Source organism: Mirounga angustirostris, unplaced genomic scaffold (assembly GCF_029215605.1).
Source record: "Mirounga angustirostris isolate CCGP_5_RB_7025 unplaced genomic scaffold, mMirAng1.0.hap1 SCAF_2, whole genome shotgun sequence".
NCBI classification, from domain to species: domain Eukaryota; kingdom Metazoa; phylum Chordata; class Mammalia; order Carnivora; family Phocidae; genus Mirounga; species Mirounga angustirostris.
In genome coordinates, this window is record NW_026991710.1 from 2,247,934 (window position 1) to 2,268,013 (window position 20,080).

General features: G+C 48.0%; 1 protein-coding gene across 10 annotated transcripts in view; it reads left to right on the forward strand.

The window, feature by feature from the left end:
- Positions 1-20,080, forward strand: part of HTT (huntingtin) — a 139,594-nt gene that overhangs the window by 54,504 nt on the left and 65,010 nt on the right. For all 10 annotated transcript variants that reach the window (XR_010409241.1, XM_064584168.1, XM_064584171.1 and 7 more), the window contains 12 exons: positions 13-171; positions 261-358; positions 1,429-1,568; positions 2,560-2,623; positions 2,874-2,974; positions 5,824-5,970; positions 8,042-8,162; positions 9,520-9,596; positions 11,280-11,431; positions 12,476-12,678; positions 16,063-16,189; positions 17,400-17,527. Coding sequence is in view for 9 of the 10 variants with exons in the window: in XM_064584168.1 (XP_064440238.1) it covers positions 13-171; positions 261-358; positions 1,429-1,568; positions 2,560-2,623; positions 2,874-2,974; positions 5,824-5,970; positions 8,042-8,162; positions 9,520-9,596; positions 11,280-11,431; positions 12,476-12,678; positions 16,063-16,189; positions 17,400-17,527 (1,517 nt within the window). In the remaining variant the exon portion in view is untranslated. The remainder of the gene's footprint in view (positions 1-12; positions 172-260; positions 359-1,428; positions 1,569-2,559; positions 2,624-2,873; positions 2,975-5,823; positions 5,971-8,041; positions 8,163-9,519; positions 9,597-11,279; positions 11,432-12,475; positions 12,679-16,062; positions 16,190-17,399; positions 17,528-20,080) is intronic.

Sequence of the window (20,080 nt, forward strand, 5' to 3'; positions counted from 1 at the left end):
TTATCTCTACAGAGGAGCAGTATGTGTCAGACATCCTGAACTACATCGATCATGGAGACCCCCAGGTCAGAGGAGCCACGGCCGTTCTCTGTGGGACCCTCATCTCCTCCATCCTCAGCAGGTCCCGCTTCCAAGTGGGAGACTGGATGAGCACCATCAGGGCCCTGACAGGTAAGGGCAGAGTTTTCAGGGTATCTTCTAGGTAGAACGCCCAAGTTCAAGGTTACGTAAAGGCACTTGCTGTTTGCTCTTCTGGTCAGGAAATACATTTTCTCTGGTGGACTGCATTCCTTTGCTGCAGAAAACTTTGAAGGATGAATCTTCTGTGACTTGCAAGTTGGCTTGTACAGCTGCGAGGGTAAGCATAATCTTTTGTGGAAATCGGTTCTTTGATTAGTGGAGATTTTACCATTGTTATAACTAAAAGTGGGCTTAATACTGAATAGTCCTAGACATTCTAGAGCTGTAAACAATAGTAAACGTGCGTGTGTCCATCACTCCGCTGCAGGAAGAAAGCATTACCGGTAAAGGAAGAGTGTAGTGTAAGTTTCAGTACTCAGAGTGTTTGTTTGAAATGTTCCTTTTTCTAAAGCGTCTATTTAGAAATATACTTTGCCAACACGAAGGTTAAAACCTGTTGAATTAAACACCACCGGCGCTCTCGTGCCCACAGAGCGGAGTCAAGGGGAGTCTCGAGGTTATTTAGTGACCCTGTGTTGCATCCCTGCAGCGCCTCCAGCCTTCATGCAGCAGCGTGGTGAACCTCTGTAGATCAGCTGATCAGTAAATCACAACTGGCCAATCAACAACAGTAAAAATTAACCAGTAAAAATGGAAGCAAAAACCCAACAGTTGTCAAATGAATAGGATACCTTCCCTTTTCAAAATTTCATGGCCAGAATTGTTCCTTAGTTCCAAATGTTCGCCAGGTTTCAGTCAGTCTATCTCTCCAGGGGCACAGCAGATTGCTGGCCCCGAGTCAGCTCCCATCTGCTGTCTGGAAGTGCCCACGTGTGCACTGAGGGGTGGGAAGGGCGCGGCCACGGGGGGCTCTGCCGTTGTTGGGGGGCCGCGGAGTACACGGCCGCTTAGCAAAGGGCACGGGTCCCCTGTCGGCCCCGGGTCTGAGACTTGTTTTAGAATGGAGTGGTTTACCCCTGATCCATGGTCGCGAAATTGGTGTCTGGGAGTAGAGGCCATGACCAAGACAGCAATGGGAGGAAGAAAGAAACAAAGTGATGTGGAAGGGACACATTTAGTTTTAAACTTGAGTTAATGACATTTCTGAGAGATGTGGGAAAAATGCAGCATCCCTGCTGCGGTTAGAAGAGGAAACGGGTATATGGAGGCGTGATGTCATAACTGTCAGGAGGCAGTGACGGCACAGGGTTGACCCCGACGCCGTCCCGCGGCGGCCTTGTCTTCCAGCACTGTGTCATGAGTCTCTGCAGCAGTAGTTATAGCGAATTGGGATTACAGCTGATCACCGACATGCTGACCTTGAGGGATAGTTCCTACTGGCTGGTGAGGACAGAGCTTTTGGAAACTCTTGCAGAGATTGACTTTAGGTAAGTGATGAATCAGGTTCCTTAGGTCCGTAAACCAAAGCTGCTGGGAGTTCGAGCCAGGAATCAAAAGGCCTGGGCCAGTTGCTTCTAGTACTGATTTGTGATGGTCATCGAGTAACCTGTGAGTTGGGAATCTGGGTGGCGTGGAGAGCTGATGCTGGTTTCCTCCTCAGCTTGCTCTGTGCTTGCGATTTTAAAATATGGGCAGAGGAGTAGGTCTTTCTGGTGGTCTCAGTCATCTAAGCGTCCTGGATGGCGGGAATGATAGAACTCAGATTTCTATCACTCCTGCTTGTATGTACAAAAGGAACGTCCTCCTCATTATACCGAACTTAGGTCAGACAGCCTGTCTGTATTGTTGCAATTAAAAAATAACTTGATGCCTTCTGCATTTTCTAGGAATAAGTTTGGTTTAAGATGTTTTCTTCCAGTGCTTTCTTTTAGAAGGGGAAATTTCTTTTATTACCCAGGCATTTGGGTGTTCTTCAAGCAGCTATTACAAAGTCTTTGTTATGTGCCAGGCTCAGGGCTATTGCCCTGAGTGGTTAGTGGTTAGTTTCTTTTTCCCTCAGAACATGTCTCTGAATGAGGGGTTCCTCTCAGCTCCGCCCACTGGAAAGGACCCTGGGGAGGGGGCAAGGAACCTGCCCGAGGCCGTGTGGGGCTCCCCACAGTCCGCACTCACCTTCCCTGGTGGCTGAGCTCACTCTGAGTCCACTTGGAGTCTCTCACAGTGATAGATGGTGATATTTATTTTGAAGAAAACAGTTTACAGAGTCTGAAATGAGGATGGGAATATGAACTCTACTTACTTAAAAACCATCCTTCTGTGGGTCTGAGGAAGTGCTCTCTCTCCGGCCTTCTGGGTGGCCGGCCCAGCCCCCTCCGGAGCAGCCGCCATCTGTGTCCTGTGTGTCAGGGTCATGCAGGCCGACGGTGGGTGTCTGTGGACTCACTAAATTGTTTCGTGTTAAAAATGTTCTTTTGTTAGGTTGGTGAGCTTTTTGGAGGCAAAAGCAGAAAACCTGCACAGAGGGGCGCATCATTACACAGGGGTAAGCAGTTCATTGTTATGAGGCCGTGTCGTAACTTCTAGGAGTTGCGCTTTCCCAGGGGTGTGGGTCTCCTCTCAGCGCGCTCTGTTCTAGATCGACTCTGCGATTCAGGTCTTGACAGTCGTGCTTGTGTGTGTGAATTTAAGGCTGGTGATCGTGAGTTCTCCCTCACTGGCCTTCCAGAGTATCTTACCTGAAATTGGGTTAAAGACAGACATCATATCTAGCTTTTTTATCCTTCTCTCTGAAGCTTTTAAAACTGCAAGAACGAGTGCTGCATGATGTCGTCATCTATCTGCTCGGGGACGAGGACCCCAGGGTGCGGCACGTTGCCGCAGCAGCTTTGATGAGGTATTTACCACGCATTTTCTCTCTTTGCTCACTTTAGTGGTGGAAGCACTAAGTGGTAGGAGGAGGGGAGCTGGGTCATCTAGAGAGTAGGTCAGCATTCCCAGATCCTGGCGCTCACTTTCAGCTCTTCCAAAACTATCAGAAAAGATACTATTTACTGCCCAGGAGTCTAAAGTGAGGGTGAAAACGGCTAGCCTCCTGCTGTAAAAGTGACGCGCTTTCACTGTCAGAAGCTTGAAATATAGAGGAGAGCACGAAGAAGAAAATAGAAATCTCCTTCATTTCTGTCACTGGAGATACTCACTGTGAACATGTTGAGGTATATCCTGTGTACGAGTCTCTTCAGAATCGGGACCAAGTGTACGTGCAATTTTGTGATCTGATCATTTCCACCTAATATGTTATTACATCTTCCTGCTGTGAAGGAAGTGCTGTAAAAAAAACTGTGACCACCAGTGATGTCTAGGGCCGCACCCTGTGCGCAGATATGTTCATATGTTTGTACTGAAGTGCGTGACATGTCATACAGAGTGAGATCAGTGAAGGCTATGCATGCTGTTTCAGAAAAAGAAATTGTAGTTAGTGGCCAGTAGTTTATTCTGTAGTTGCGATAAACTTTTATGTAAATGTTATTTGGTTGGATGTTAAGTTTTCTTTGACTTAGATAATGAATAATGCTCATGAATATTGTTACACACAAATGTTTATGTGTACATTTTTTTCCTTAGAATTAATTCCTGGAAGTTGAGTTACTAGGCCAAGCTTTCTGATGTTGTTGTTGCTTTTTTTTTTTTTTTTCATAGCTTTACTGAAGTATGATTTTATATCTCTTAACATTCACCCATTTTAAGTGTACGATTTAATGATTAGTAGTAAATTTACAGATTCATGTAGCCATCACCACGATCCTGGTTTTAGAACATTTCCATTACCCCAGAAAGCTCCCTTGTGCCCACGTGCAATCACGAATCCACTTCCTTTTCTGGACATGTTATATAAATGGGATCATACAGTAGATGGACTTTTGCCTCTCGCTTTTTCCCCTTAGTTTTCAGGGTTCGTCCATCCTGTCGTGTGTACCAGAGTGTGTTCCTTTTATTGCCACACACATAGTTCTCCGTTACAGGGGCGACACTGTCTTTTCTTTACCCAGTCACAAGATGATTGATATTACTTCCACTTTTTTGGCTACTATGGATTGTGCTGGCTGAACATTTGCCCACAAGACGTCGTGTGGACATATGTTCTCATTTCATTTGGGTCAGTACCTAGAAGTGGATTTCTTACGGGTTTTGGTACTTCCTGTGAAATTGGTGTCCAGAAACATACCAGTCTCTACTTCTTCTTTTTTTTTTTTTTAAAGATTTTATTTATTTGAGAGAGAGAGAATGAGAGACAGAGAGCATGAGAGGGAGGAGGGTCAGAGGGAGAAGCAGACTCCCTGCCGAGCAGGGAGCCCGATGCGGGACTCGATCCCGGGACTCCAGGATCATGACCTGAGCCAAAGGCAGTCGCTTAACCAACTGAGCCACCCGGGCGCCCCAGTCTCTACTTCTTAATGACCAGAATATGACTGTGCCCGATTCTTCTCACCAAAAAAATATTTCAAAAAAAGTTAAATACATATCGATTGTTGAGGCAGAAATTGGCATTTCTTTTTAAAATAACTTATCTTTTAAAAGTAATAACACATGTTTGCTGAACAAAATTTAGGGAAAATATAGAATAGGAAATAAAAATTTCTGTGATCAACCTAATCAAAACCAAAGTTCCATTTTGATGTATATCTTTTCTTTTTTCTTTTTTTTTAAAGATTATTTATTTATTTATTTGACAGAGACAGTGAGAGAGGGAACACAAGCGGGGGAGTGGGAGAGGGAGAAGCAGGCTTCCCGCTGAGCAGGGAGTCCGATGTGGGGCTCGAGCCCAGGACCCTGGGACCATGACCTGAGCTGAAGGCAGACGCTTAATAACAGAGCCACCCAGGCACCCCTGATGTATATCTTTTCTGTTTTCAGTGTTGTCATTTGCATATTTCTTTGTTTATTTGTGAGGTGTACCTTTTCGTGCACTTAACTGGGTTAGTATGACTTGCCTAATCAACGATTTTGGACCTTTCCCACTTTCTGCAAATGATAGCCATTTATTTTACCTTAGAAAAAAGTTGTGCTTATGATCATATCTCCACAGAAGAGAGATTTTAATTAAGGATCCTGGGGTTTGCAATGTGATGAAGCAGTTGTTTCTAAGAGTTATGAGCCCTGTCCACAAGGGTATGAGTACACTCATGCAGAACATGCCCTGTCCATTGCAGAAACGAGCCCTTCTGCTCTTTTGGGAAATGTTGCCTGTATTCTGCTTTTGAGGGGAGTTTAGATTTGTGAGGGACGTCTGCTGGAGCTTTGCCATCTGGGAGTGTGTGGGCTGGTTTTGCAGGCAGAACTGCAAAAGGGAGTAAGGGCCGGCCCCTGGTGTTCAGATCTGCTCTGTGCTCTAGTACTTTCTGTGAACAGTGGCTTCATGGACCTATTCATCTTGCTCAAGAGGACTGGAAAGAGAACTTTAAATCAGAGCATTTTATTATATGTAGAGAAAGGTAGTTAATTCCACGACGGACAGAAAGGCAGTACGGCGCCTCGTCATATCAGGGTTGGCGTGACTGGTGTGTGGGCGATTGGTCCTGGGACCGGCAGCCCCGCTCTGCTGGGCTGGAGGGCCCCCCGAAGGAGGGAGCTGCTGTCAGTGGGTAGACTGTGCTGCAGGCTTCCCCACCTCGACAGAGGAGGGTGGTGCATCACAGGTGAGTTTCAGAGACTTCCGTCAGTAAGTATACTTTACTTCTACGGTAGGCTTGTCCCAAAGCTGTTCTACAAGTGCGACCAAGGACAAGCTGACCCTGTCGTGGCTGTGGCGAGAGATCAAAGCAGTGTTTACCTGAAGCTCCTCATGCACGAGACGCAGCCTCCATCTCACTTCTCCGTCAGCACCATCACCAGGTACGTGTGCTGCGTGTGGCCTGACGTCATGGGTGGGAGGGGGACTTTCCTGACACTTCGTGCTTTCTACAGAAGAAGCTTCAGGTGAGGGTGTTTGCGTAGGTGCTCTCCTTCGGTAGTTTGTCCTTTCTGGGATCCGCCACCCATCTTCATTTAGGAAGCTCAGCCATAGTCGCAGCGAGGACTTCATGAATCTTCCAATCCGCTCACTACCAGCCACCTACTCATAAGTGTGTTTTTGTGTGTGATGCTTCTGCTGTGTCTTATCTAAAACCTTGTCCGGTAACGTTTTCACTCTATCACTCTATCTGCGTGCTCTACCCCCGACTGTTAGGGGGCTCGGCAGGGTTAGTTAGGGTTGTCCACTGGTGCAGTGCTTTGCACTTAGGACTATTCACGTTGTTGTGAGAAGCTTTTAAGTGCTGTTGCCGTTGGTGGCATCCAGCCTGTGCTTGTCGGGCCTCAGACGAGCATGGACTGTGGAAGTTGTTAGTGCAGAAACGCTTTAATGAAGCAATCATTCCTTTGCATTTTAGTTTGCAAAGAAGGCTGCAGAAGTGATCATAAAAGACTATCTCATGCAGTTTAACTCTCTGTGTTTTAAATGTTACTTTAAAAATGAGTTTTATATGTAGCTCTCCTGTTTGTTAGTGGCAATATTTTTTAAAAGCTTAGCTGTCAAGGCTGAGATGTTTGCTTGATGCTTTTGTTGTGAATTTGGAACTCCGCTTGTCAGATTTTGGAAGTTATTCCTCAATAGATAACATCTCATGTAAAGATTGCTTTAAAAACACACGTGGACATAATTTTCTCAGAGAATTTCCTTTTTATAAACCTAAGAAGTGGTCTTTTCTTCTCTCTGAGAAGATTCAGGATAAATATTCGTTAAAGATAAGCAAAAGCAGCGTGAGAGGGTCTCATCAGGAGTTGAACAAGCTTAAGGTAAATTGCTTTTTCTGAGCATCAGTTCAGAAAATGCCAGCAGAGATGAGTATAATATCGCATTAAAATTGGTTACTCACTACTACTTTGAAAGTCTTCCCCGTTTCTTTTTTTTTTTTTAAGATTTTATTTATTTATTTGAGACAGAGAGAATGAGAGAGAGAGAGCACATGAGAGGGGGGAGGGTCAGAGGGAGAAGCAGACCCCCCCGCTGAGCAGGGAGCCTGATGTGGGACTCGATCCCAGGACTCCAGGATCGTGACCTGAGCCGAAGGCAGTCGCTTAACCAACTGAGCCACCCAGGCTCAGGCTGGCCTCTGGACATTGGCTGTGTTATTTGGTTCTTGCGTGGCCAGCTCCGTGGCCAGCTGAGCTGTGCCGTTGGCACCTTATTAGCTGTCTGCTGTTTGAGAATTGATGTGGGAAGAAAAGAAGTCTTCTGAGTTTTGTTGGGTTCTGAGGACACTGGGCGATTCGGAGCTGAATCCAGCACTAGTCCTGCTTGGGCTCTGCTGATAGGGCTGGGGACTCAGGATCTGTAACTTCAGCAAGGGGTGGAAATCGTTGTGTGCCGTGAGTGTGGTCTCGGGAAGCACCGCAGCGGCCCCGCAGTGGAACCAGCACTTTCGTCTTTCCTGCAGTCGGGACTAGCTTCAAGAAGGATTTCTTTCACCTTAAAAGTTTGAAAGATGAGTGGTTTGGATGGGTGGAGAGGGGGCCGTGAGCCTGTGGTGAGGCAGCACGGCCCGGGGCGCCACGGCGTGGGTGCTCGGGGCGGACTGGGCTGGGTTCACTTCCGGTCGGTCTGTCACGTCAAAGTCAAGACTGCTGGAACTTCTCGTAGGCCTTAATCTTAAACTTAGAAATGCCATTTGAATTTTGGAAGTGTCATAAGCTTTATTTTATTTTATTTTTTTTTTAAAGATTTTATTTATTTATTCATGAGAGAGAGAGAGGCAGAGGGAGAAGCAGACTTCCTGCAGAGCGGGAAGCCCGATGCGGGACTCGATCCCAGGACTCCGGGACCATGACCTGAGCCGAAGGCAGACGCTTAACCATCTGAGCCACCCAGGCGCCCGTGTCATAAGCTTTAGTAGTAGGTTTTAAGTTTCCGTGTTTTTCTCGTTAGAATATACAGAGGCTATAACTTACTGCCGAGCATGACGGACATCACTGTGGAAAACAACCTCTCCAGAGTCATCGCGGCAGTTTCCCGTGAACTGGTCACGTCCACCACGCGCGCACTCACAGTAAGTCTCCTTGGTTGGCCTTGGCGAAATTGACTCTGGGTGGTTCCTGCAGTCGGTTCTTCATGGTGAGTTGCCGTGTGAGAGCTTGCATTCGTGGGGCTCACTAAGAACTTGTGCTTCCTGGAACAGAATCTTGGTGTATTCTAAATGGAGATTACACAACTATTTCTTTTTCCTGATTATTAAAGTAATACATGCTCATTGTAAAAAAAACTCAGCCAGTACAGGAAGACATAAAAATGAGAATAAAAACTGCCATGATCGAGTTGGTAATGTGTCAGAAGTTCAGAATGCCTCCAATATAACTGACTCCGTGATATGTGATGGACGCTAAGGGAAAGACATCAGAAATGCCAGCCAAGGTGTTTGTGTAACGTACTCACCTGTATCATTTTCTGTGACGCTGGCAGCAGAAAAGGACCGTGATGTCCAAGAATGCATGATGATTAAATTCTGATTCTAGCGAAACTCGTATCTATTACGCACCCATTGCCATGGGCTTCGGGACTGTCTAGTGTTACAGAGGGGCGGAGTGGGGGTGTGCTGGCGTGTAGTCCGGTCTCTGTTAGGAAGTCCTGTTCACACATGTACCTTTCTCACGTACTCAGGAAAGTGACGGCAGAAAATGGCCAAAATGAATTTTTGGGCTGTCATCTTTGTTTCCTTCTTTATATTTTTCAGATATTTGCAAATTTTCTAAAATGAACAAGGGTAACTTCCATAATCAGAAATAGAGAATATTATACAAGGTAGTGTTAATTTGCTGATTGCCAGGTTAAACCTCGTTGTTTATTTTATGTGACAGAAGAAATGCTTACCTGTTGTAGAAAACGCCAACAATTAGGATTAGGCTGTCTTGATAAGAACATAAGTGCCTTTTAAACCTAAATATTGTTTGGCGTCTCTAGTTTGGTCTTCCCTTGATTTGTTTAAAATATCAGAAACTTTACTTATTTGTATTTATTGTGGCTTCCACGTATCGGGCACTGTTCTCGGCTTGGGATATAAACACAGAGAAGGGTTCGTGCCTTTGTGGTCCTTGCAGTCTGTCAGGAGATGGACGTCAGTGAGCTCAGGGCAGAGGCGGGGACGTGGCATTGTTGGACATTCTGATCAGAAGGCTGCTCCAGCTGCCGGCCTGTCTTCACGGCACACGATGGGCCCTCCTTAGAGCCTGTATTCCCCATGCCCTGCTCTGTCTTTGAAGGATGAATGGGTGCCATGGTAGGACAGATATTGTTAGACACAGACCTCAATTATGTTTTCATTGTTCATACTTTTTATGAAGGGCGAAAGGTTCAATTTAATAAATGCTTTTTGTGCGTGGGTGTGATTTTACTGTCCTCTTCTCCTTTAGTTTGGATGCTGCGAAGCTCTGTGTCTCCTTTCAACCACCTTTCCCGTCTGCATTTGGAGTTTAGGTTGGCATTGTGGGTATGTATTTTTCTCAGCATATGGTTATCTACCCTCATGTGATATGGACATTGCTATTGGAATCCCGTTTTCTTTCTTAAATCTTTTCTCAGTGTGACCTTTTGGACACGTACCCAAAGGAATCCTTGCTTCTGCCCTGTTAGCTGTGTGGGAAATTAGTGATAGAGCTCTCGAAAATCTGGATTCTCTGTGATTCTCATGGGTGTCAAATGCTCACTCTTAAGTGCTTTGGAGGATTTCAGGGTGTCATTTGTAGGTTCATTTTGGACAATTCACATATGTTGGCAGGATGTTTCTAATTGGCTTGATTCTCTCCAAATGGCTACACTATGTACTAGAAATTTAGAAACATTTTTTGTTTGAAATCACATGTGACCTGTCGTGTAAAATCATGATGAGCTAAAGGAACTGGCAAGCTTATATGATCAGTTTCTATTTAAAAATGAGTTTCTTCCGCTAGATGGCCCGAATAGCATCTGTGAAATAATTTCGAATCTCCTACAGCACTAAGGAGTAAGCTTTTATTATGTGTACCGATTACTGAGAGACATTTTGGTGACTCGCCATCATATTTGGAAACAAATCTGCAGATTTCTTGTGTGTCAGCATATGGCCAGCTAACATTTGCTTGGAGTGGATGGATTGCTGGTCTAGAGTGGTTGCTTCCTTTTGTCCACAGGTAGTTATCGAGCAACCTCAATTTCTGGTCAGAGATCCTGTACCTGACCTGACTAAGCAACTGTGGCATTGGAGTAAAATAATGCTAAGGCAAAATTCAGAGAAAGCTAAAAAGTTATAAAAAAAGAGTTTCAATAGTTTTTTTAATTATTATTTTTTTCCTTTCTTTTTTTTTTTTTTTAAAGATTTTATTTATTTATTTGAGAGAGTGAGAATGAGAGAGAGTACATGAGAGGGGGAAGGTTCAGAGGGAGAAGCAGGCTCCCCGCTGAGCCGGGAGCCCGATGCGGGACTCAATCCCGGGACTCCAGGATCATGACCTGAGCCGAAGGCAGTTGCTTAACCAACTGAGCCACCCAGGCGCCCAATTATTATTTTTTTAAGATTTTATTTATTTTTTTGTCAGAGAGAGAGCGCACAAGCAGGGGGAGCAGCAGAGGGAGAGGGACAAGCAGGCTCCCCACTGAGCAGGGAGCCCGACGTGGGGCTGGAACCCAGGACCCTGGGATCATGACCTGAGCTGAAGGCAGACATTTAACCATCTGAGCCACCCAGGCGTCCCCAGTTTGAATAGTTTTAATCAGATCTGCTACCTGGTTTCCTTTCTCAATGATATTTATGGAGCTGTGGCTTACTGGAAGGATGTCAGTTAACAATAGTAAAACCACTTTATGAGCTGGTATAAAACGTGGTGACATGCCTTCTTCCTGGTTCATTAGAGAAGGCAGGACTGTTTGATTTAAAGTTTTTGTCGTTTAGGGGCGCCTGGGTGGCTCAGTCGTTAAGCGTCTGCCTTCAGCTCAGGTCATGATCCCAGGGTCCTGGGATCGAGCCCCGTATTGGGCTCCCTGCTCAACGGGAAGCCTGCTTCTCCCTCTCCCACTCCCCCTGCTTGTGTTCCCTCTCTCGCTGTGTCTCTTTGTCAAATAAATAAATAAATAAATAAAAATAAATTAAAAAAATCTAAAGTTTTTGTCGTTTGACCTGGCACACGTCTCCTTCCAGGGTGCCCCCACTGAGCACCTCTGATGAATCGAGAAAGAGCTGTACTATTGGCATGGCCACAATGATCCTCACCTTGCTCTCATCAGCTTGGTTCCCGCTGGATCTCTCAGCCCATCAGGATGCTTTGGTTTTAGCCGGAAACTTGCTTGCAGGTATTGGTACTGAGCTGAAACAGGGACTTCAGGTCTATAGCTTTTGTTTCCTTCTAGGGAGTGGGGTGGTGAGCACATGGAGGGAAATTACTCCAGTGATGGTTTGATCCTGTAGTCCGAGCGTCCCATGTGACCAACGTGGGTGTGTGCTGTGGGCAGCTGTTCTGAGCCGAGTAGTTTAAAGGAGCCCCTTCCCTGTGCAGGCCCTTAGTTGGCTACGGGTGAACGCATTTCTAATTTCGCTTTAGCAGGCACCATGGCTGTAAGAAAGCATGGGATTTGGGCTCTGCTCTCAAGTCAGCCGTGGATTCAGTGGGTGACACACCATAGTACGGTGGGAGTGCCAAGGAGCCACAGTCACTGTGCTGTGGGGGACCAGGACAGGAAACAGGTTTCATGGGCTGGCAGGAAAGGGCACACCAGGCGGAGGGCATAGCCTGTTTGAAGTCAGGGAGACATGAAAAATTGTGTGACGTGTGAGGACTGTAAGTAGTTTGGGATGTCAGATGAGGACGAGGATGGAGGATGTGGCGGGTGAGGAAGGAGGCTGCTGAACTTGAGGGGTGTGGGGTGCTGCCTCGTTAAGGAGGACTGTGGTGTTTGCTGTGGGAGGTCATGGAAGAGCCTCATGGAGGGACTAGCTGTGGGACAGAGTCCCTCCACGGGCTTGAGTGTGGCTTGGAGAACAAGGTAGGGAAACCCACTTGGGAGGTTCATGTCGCAGTCAAGGCGAGAGAGAGTCTTAACAAGATCCCGGCTGTGGGCCGTGGGAGAGGACTCTGACTGGAAGAGACTGGAGGGGCAGGAGCAGCAGGCCATGGCCACCAGTGGAACTTCGGTTGTAAAGATCTGGAGGGCCTGGGGTGATTGGCACGTCACCAATGTATGGGTGGGTGTATGTCCGGTGGTGACATTCGTGAAAGTCCATTTCCTGTGGAGTTGGAGGGATCAGTTGACCACCAGGTGGAGATGGCCAGCAAACTCAAAGTAGGCGGGTCTAAATGACTTAGCTTCCCTAGTGATTTTCTCTTCCCCTCATCACAGCCAGTGCCCCCAAATCTCTGAGAAGTTCCTGGACCTCCGAAGAAGAGGCCAACCCAACAGCTGCCAAGCAGGAAGAGGTCTGGCCAGCTCTGGGTGACCGGACCCTGGTGCCCATGGTGGAACAGCTCTTCTCCCACCTGCTGAAGGTGATTAATATCTGTGCTCACGTCTTGGACGATGTGGCTCCGGGACCAGCAATGAAGGTAACTTTAGGCTTGGGCAGCTCAGTGACCCCGTGGCGCCAGACCTGCCTTCGCTCACTTGTCTGCCCCTTCCTTACTCTCTTTTGCTTTAAATGAACAGAATTGCTCATAGGGTGACACTAAGTTTAATACCAAAATGTGTCATCCAATTTGTAGCTCTTTTGGTACCGTTCTGTTAACTGTCGCCTCTGAGAGGGAAAGAACTAGCTGGATTCTTAGGCTTTAAGCATTAGCTGAGAAAGCTCACAATTGAAGTTGCTGTCTCCTGGAACGTTCACAGGTTGTTCTGCTTCTCTATGAAGTACAGGTCCACGAATGAGCTTCAGGACAAATGGTGACGTGTTTGCACAGTGAATTTAAGATAGATGAGTTCACTTATAATTATATCCAATTATTTGCCCTCCCGTGTTTTCCATCTCAAGTTACTTCCATCATGAAAAAGCTCTTCTAACTTCACGTTCTCCCTTAGCGGCCATTTGGTCTCCCTGTCACTACAAACTTTTCTGAAGAGTCGTGTCTCCCCACTTCACACCCTAGTACCTCCTGCATGCTCTGGCACTGGCCTGGACGCTGTCCGCAGCTCCGGCCACCGATTCTTTTTTTTTTTTTATGTTAATCACCATACAGTACATCATTAGTTTTTGATGTAGTGTTCCATGATTCATTGTTTGCATATAGCACCCAGTGCTCCATTCAGTACGTGCCCTCTTTAATACCCATCACCGGGCTGACCCATCCTCCCACCCTCCCTCCCCTCTAGAACCCTCAGTTTGTTTTTCAGAGTCCATAGTCTCTCATGGTTCGTCTCCCCCTCCGATTTCCCCCCCTTCATTCTTCCCCTCCTGCTATCTTCTTCTTCTTTTTTTTTTTTTAACATATATTATTTGCTTGAGAGGTACAGGTCTGTGATTCAACAGTCTTACACAATTCACAGCACTCACCATAGCACATAACCTCCCCAATGTCCCATCACCCAGCCACCCATCCCTCCCACCCCCCACTACTCCAGCAACCCTCAGTTTGTTTCCTGAGATTAAGAATTCCTTATATTAGTGAGGTCATATGATACATGTCTTTCTCTGATTGACTTATTTCGCTTAGCATAATACCCTCTAGTTCCATCCACGCCGTTGCAAATGGCAAGATTTCATTTTCTTTTGATGGCTGCATAATATTCCATTGTGTATATATACCACATCTTCTTTATCTGTTCATCTGTCGATGGACATCTTGGCTCTTTCCACAGTTTGGCTATTGTGGACATTGCTGCTATAAACATCGGGGTGCGCGTACCCCTTCGGATCCCTACATTTGTATCTTTGGGGTAAATACCCAGTAGTGCAATTGCTAGATCGTATGGTAGCTCTATTTTCAACTTTTTGAGGAACCTCCGTACTGTTTTCCAGAGTGGTTGCACCAGCTTGCATTCCCACCAACAGTGTAGGAGGGTTCCCCTTTCTCCACATCCCCGCCAACATCTGTTGTTTCCTGACTTGTTAATTTTAGCCATTCTGACTGGTGTGAGGTGATCCGGCCACCGATTTCTTTAACCCCCGGCTGCTCAGCCTTCGGCTGCCACTCTCCAGAGCCACGCTTCCGCCAAGATCGGTCTTTGCATCTCGTGGGTACCTCTTGGGTCCTGTCTCACTTCTCCTCCACACCCTCGGTGCCGCCACGCTGGTCCTGATGCGGGCGCTCCCACTGGCCTCCGGGTTGTCTCTTGTTCCTCTCTCACCCCTCTGCTCCTGGGCACTTCCTGGTTTCTCCTCTCTGCCCAGCACAGAGGGCCTGCAGGCTCCATCCTAGGTTGGCCTCTCTCTTGATACTCCTGGGCCGGTGCCATTCCGTGCCACTCTGCAGCAATGGGAACATTCTCTGTCTATGCGAGCCGGAACAGTGGCCACTAACCACACGTGGCGAATGAGCACTTGAAACGTGGCCAGTGCAGCTGAGGCGCTGAGCTGCTGATTTTGTTTGTCATTACATTTAAATGGCCATGTGTGGACAGTGGCTCAGGTATGGGGTGGGGCAGTGTGGGGTAGTCCGGGCTGTGCTTGTCTTCAGCGTTCACACGTCAGAGACCCCAGCTCTGTCTTTGGAGTGTCAGTGCAGAGACATGTGATGCATCTACTTGGATGGCTCGCAGATCTCAGCCACGGCGTGGATCCGAGCTGCTCAGCCTCCCCCCTGCCTGTGCCTGCCATGTTCCCATCCCTTTGTCCTTTGTCAGCTAGGAATGTGATGGTCTCATAGCTTCCCACCTTCGCTTGTCAAGTCCTGTGTTTTCTCTACTAAATATCTTGCAAAACCCATATATGCACATGCACACATGCGTGTACATGTACGCCCACACATGCAAATACACATGCATGTAGGTGAATACACACACACTTCTGTGCATTTGCTGCCACTGTTCTGGTGCAAACTGGTGGCCCGATGGAGTCTTCCATCCGCCTCTCTTCCCCTTCTCCTGCTTCAGACAGTGTTGTTCACATCCTCCAACTGCAGCATGGTTCCCGTGCCCTTACAGCTCACCTGTTTGGAGTGTAGGATTCCGTGGGTTTTCATATGCTCACAGTCATGTGGCCATCACCACAATCCATTTAGAGCCTGGAAAGGAACACTGTGCCCTTTAGGTGTCACCCCCAAACCTCCCCTGCCCCCCCAGCTCCAGGTGGCCACCAGCTACTTGGTGTTTCTACAGACCTGCCCATCCCAGACATTTCATGGGAAGGAACCGTGCGATCCCTTGTGTCTGGCTCCTCTCACTTGGCAGGAGCTCTGGATGCAGCAGCCCCTGTCCTGGCCTCTCTGTCCTTCCCTACTGCCTTCAGTCCACTCTCCTGAGGCCAGCTGTTTGTCCCGCTCCATCCACTTCTCTGAGACTGGAGAGAGTGCGAGCAGCGCTGGGGCCCGCCGAGCATGTGCCCCCACGCCGGCCCCTCCCACAGCGGGTCCGCTGCCCTGTGTACTGGGTCTGTGGACTCCTGGCTGTGTGGCTCATTAGCCTTGATGTTGAATAAGTTACATCATCTCTGAGCCTGTTTCCTCATTTGCTTCATACCGTTTGTCACGTCCTGGCTCCCACAGAGGGCCCTGGTTGCTTGCTGCTGGGGGCGATGGGCCCTGCCTGACTCCCTGAGGGTCCTTGCGTCCTTGGCCATTCACAGTGCCCCTGTTAGGAAGTTCTAGGTCAATACCTGCCAGTATGATGGCTGTGTGGGTTACACTAGATGATATATGGATCGTGTCTGAGTTCTGTAAACGAGGACTCAAAGAAAAAATGATCGCGTGTGTTGTGCTCAAGAAATGGGAAACCATGTATGTGACTTTCAGTTTCTGCGTCGGTTTGGTGTCCTTCACAGACTCTTCGTTTTGTTGTAGGCAGCCTTGCCATCTCTGACAAACCCTCCTTCTCTAAGTCCCATCCGACGAAAGGGAAAGGAGAAAGAACCCGGAGAGCCGGCCTCTGTGCCCTTGAGCCCCAAGAAAGGCAGTGAAGCCAGTCCAGGTATGAAGCGACGGCGGGGAAGGGTGGGGCTGGGGCGCCATCTGGATCACAGAGATCCCATTCACGCCCAGGTTAATATAATAGCTTCGTAGTTTTTGGAAATAAAGTACACAGCAGTGATGCCAGAGAAAGAGTTTCCCTGGTGTGGTTTCAGGTACTAAATATTAATACCCAAATGTGTGCAGACCATGTGCCGGTCTTGAGCGTCACTCCGTGTCCCTGGCTAATACGTGGCCACGGCAGTCTGTGGGCCTCCCCACCCTGCTTCTCCCTGCAGAGGAGAGGTGGAAGGGACCCTGATTTCAGTCAGGGAGGCGGTGTAGATGGCTGGGAACAGCTAGCGGCTGAAGGAGTTGGTTCTGACACATGAAGATGGAAGACGGAAGTGCTAACGTGGGGAACAGTCTTCTGAGAGAGAGGAACCTGACAAACCCGTGTGAGGGGCTTCCACACCTAGGAGGGGCCAGGGTGTGCGTGGGAGCCTGTGGCTTCCACCGACCCAGCTGTCATGGGTGGGCACGGGAGGGTCTAGGCAGGGTGGGAGGCGACCCGTGCTGTCACGCCCCCACCAGACCTGTTGGCGCGTCTCACGGTGCCTTGGGCAGTCGCGACTCTCCCATGAGACTCGACGTTAAGGGTTTGCAAATGGCTAATTTCTGAGGACTGACTGGAGCATTGCAGGAGGCTTTACCGGCTTTGAAATCTTCTGAACTTCACAAATGTAACTTAGCAGTATGTCCCTGATCGTGTTCCTGGTGGCTTAAAGAAACTAAAGGCTCCAAGTAAAAATCTTTAAAATTTGAGGAGAGTAGTTTTATTTAGTGCTTGGCCCTTTCCAGTCTCTCAGCGTGTTGCTGGCGTTCAGGGCCCCTGGGCCACACTGTGCCGCTGGGAGCCTTGGGCTCCTGGACGCTGCGCGGGGGCTGGAGGCCACCACCCCCCTGCTCTGATGCGCAAACGGGCAGCCAGACCATGACAGACAATAGCAGTACGCTGTTCTTCTTTCTCACCTTATTTTATGGTTTTGGGGGAGATACTCAGATTCTGTTTATTAGTCAACTTCTTGTTACTTCTAACTAATTAAAAATTCAGAGGGAGAATTTGAATTTTATGCTTTTAGAATACCTTTAAAGACCGTTACTGCCAGTGATCTCTTAAACTTGGCAAGTGTGTACTTTTGAGCTCAAAGTGTATTTTGTGTGTTTTAAAGCCTCTCGACAATCTGATGCCCCAGGGCCTGTTACAGCAAATAAGTCCTCGTCGCTGGGGAGTTTCTGTCACCTTCCTTCGTACCTCAAATTGCATGACGTCCTGAAAGCTACTCACGCCAACTACAAGGTGCGGCTCCTTTTGTGAAAATACGCACACAGATTTCTAATAGATTGTGGGTGTCTTAAGATTTATAGCTTGTGTAATACATAGATGGGCGTACAGATGAGTACACGCAAATCAATAGTTTCTTCAAGTTTGTCTTTCAGCTTTGTTTGTGGTAGTTCTCATCATATAAAAATTGGAGCAGCGATCTCTCTGTGGTTTATTGGTGCTGTGTCTGGGCTTCCTGGGCCGCCCCCACAGTCAGAGATGTGCTGGCCGGACTCATGGGTCTCGACGCGCACGCAGTCTCACAGCTGGGATTTTTACCGCCGTGTGGTAAGGACACACGGGCACAGTCTGCAGGGATCCGGGTGCAGGCTTGCTGGGTTCTATCTCTCCCACACTTGTCCTCCAGCCACAGCGGCTTCCTTTGCCTGACCCGAAGCAAAACCCCGGGCTCACAGAGGAATGCAGGTGTGCAGCCTAAAACGTGGGGTTTGTTCACATAGTCCAGGCACAGGGAGCACTGCTAGTGGTGTAAGGAACTGTCGACTGGCCAAGCGTGCAGACACCCCCGAGGGCCAACCTTACAAACAGGTTTCTGGATGGAGAGCAGTCTGTTCTGTCGACTCTTCTGCACTGGTGTGTTGCGTACTTTGGGCTTTCTCACGCTGAGATGATTAAGGAAAAAAGTCCCATGGTTTCTCTTCGGGCTTTTCATTGGTTAGCTGCCTGCCCGATTGCCCCCAGCACTGTCTCCCAAGTAAGCCATTTTTCTTGCACTAATTGATCTGAAATACAACCTTTAGCAGATGCTAAATTCTCATGGGTCTGCATTTCATTTACTGTTTGGTGACGTCAGTCTGTCCATCTGTTCATCTGTTAGAAGCACACATGCCCATTCTGTGGCTCCATGGTACATTTTTTTTTCTTTGAAGATTTTATTTATTTATTTGACAGAGAGACACAGTGAGAGAGGGAACACGAGCAGGGGGCATGGGAGAGGGAGAAGCAGGCTTCCCGCTGAGCAGGGAGCCAGATGCGGGGCTCGATCCCAGGACCCCGGGATCATGACCTGAGCCGAAGGCAGACGCTTAATGACTGAGCCACCCAGGTGCCCCTCCATGGTACATTTTTGAGGTGGTCAGTTCCCCCATTCTGCTTTAGAATTTTTTCTTGATATTCGTTTATTTTTGCATGTGGACACTAGAATAAGCTAATCTACTTCTAAAGGATCCTGAGAATATTTCCACTGGGATCATGTTAAATTTGTAGATTAATTCCTAGAGAACTGATATCTTGGATGTTAAATACACCTGTCTAGAGTGTGGGATGCGTTTTTCTTTGTTGAAATCTTCTTTTTATTATTATTATTATTATTTTTAAAGATTCTTTTATTTATTTGACAGAGAGAGAGTTAACGAGAGCAGGAACACAAGCAGGGGGAGTGGGAGAGGGAGAAGCAGGCTTCCCGCCGAACAGGGAGCCCAGTGCGGGGCTCGATCCCAGGACACTGGGTTCATGACCAGAACCGAAGGCAGACGCTTAATGGCTGAGCCACCCAGGCGCCCCTGTTGAAACCTTCTTGTATGTGCCGCAGATGTACATAAAATTTAAAGAATTTTAAGAAGAATTTTTGAAGATTTTTTCACATAGATCTTGTGTATTTCTTGATAAACAAGTCCCCAGATGGTCATCATTTTTTGTTACTGATAGATACTTCTCAGTTTTTTTGAAAACTATTTATAAACCTTATCTGGCCTCTTTTCTGAAGGATATTGATAATTTTGAAAGATAAGAATCTTAACCATGTTTTACAGCAGATTCGGAGGCTCTTTTTAGCCTGTGTTTCTTATGTCACCCACCCAAATAGCAGGGGGCACATTGGAAACCGTGCACAGAGAAGACATTTTTTTCTGCCTATTCTCAACTCCTGTCTCGGGTCCTGGGGCCCTGTTGATGCTCCTGCCATCTGCTCCGTCCTTACCATTTCTCCCCCGGGACATCCTGGGCTTCACGCTGTACCCCGTGCACCGTGGCCCCCCAGGATTCTGGGTGCCCGCCTGGCTGGCGTGTTTGGGGTGCCTGGCACACGTGAGATCCATCACACCGTCTCTCCATCTCCTTCATTCCTCTTCCTGAGTGGCCGTGTGCACGGCCCTCCATTCTAGCTCTGGGGTCAGCTCCCTCCGTGCCCCATGGCCCTGGTTCTCACCTGTGACCTCTGTTCTTCAAGATAGGCCTTCCTGTGCTCATGCCCCTCACCCCCTTGTCCTGCCCTGCCTGCTGGAGGTGAGCCCCTTCCCTCCCGTGGCCCCACTCGTCCTTCCTCAGCCTGTTGGAAAGCGCCCCCCCCCCCCCCCACCGGTGACACAGAGCGGCTGAGGCACTCGGGCCTGCCTGGTGGTCATCTTCCGTGTGTGTCTTGTCTGCCGTCCCCTCCCTTGGCCCAGGAAGTGCTTTCTCTTTCGTCACGGGTGGCCACGTTTGATTTCACGGAGCAGATTCCTTTCTCTGTTGCAGCGTTTTGCAGGGTTTTTGCCAGTTTTTATTTTCATAGTTGATCTCTCCCCCTCT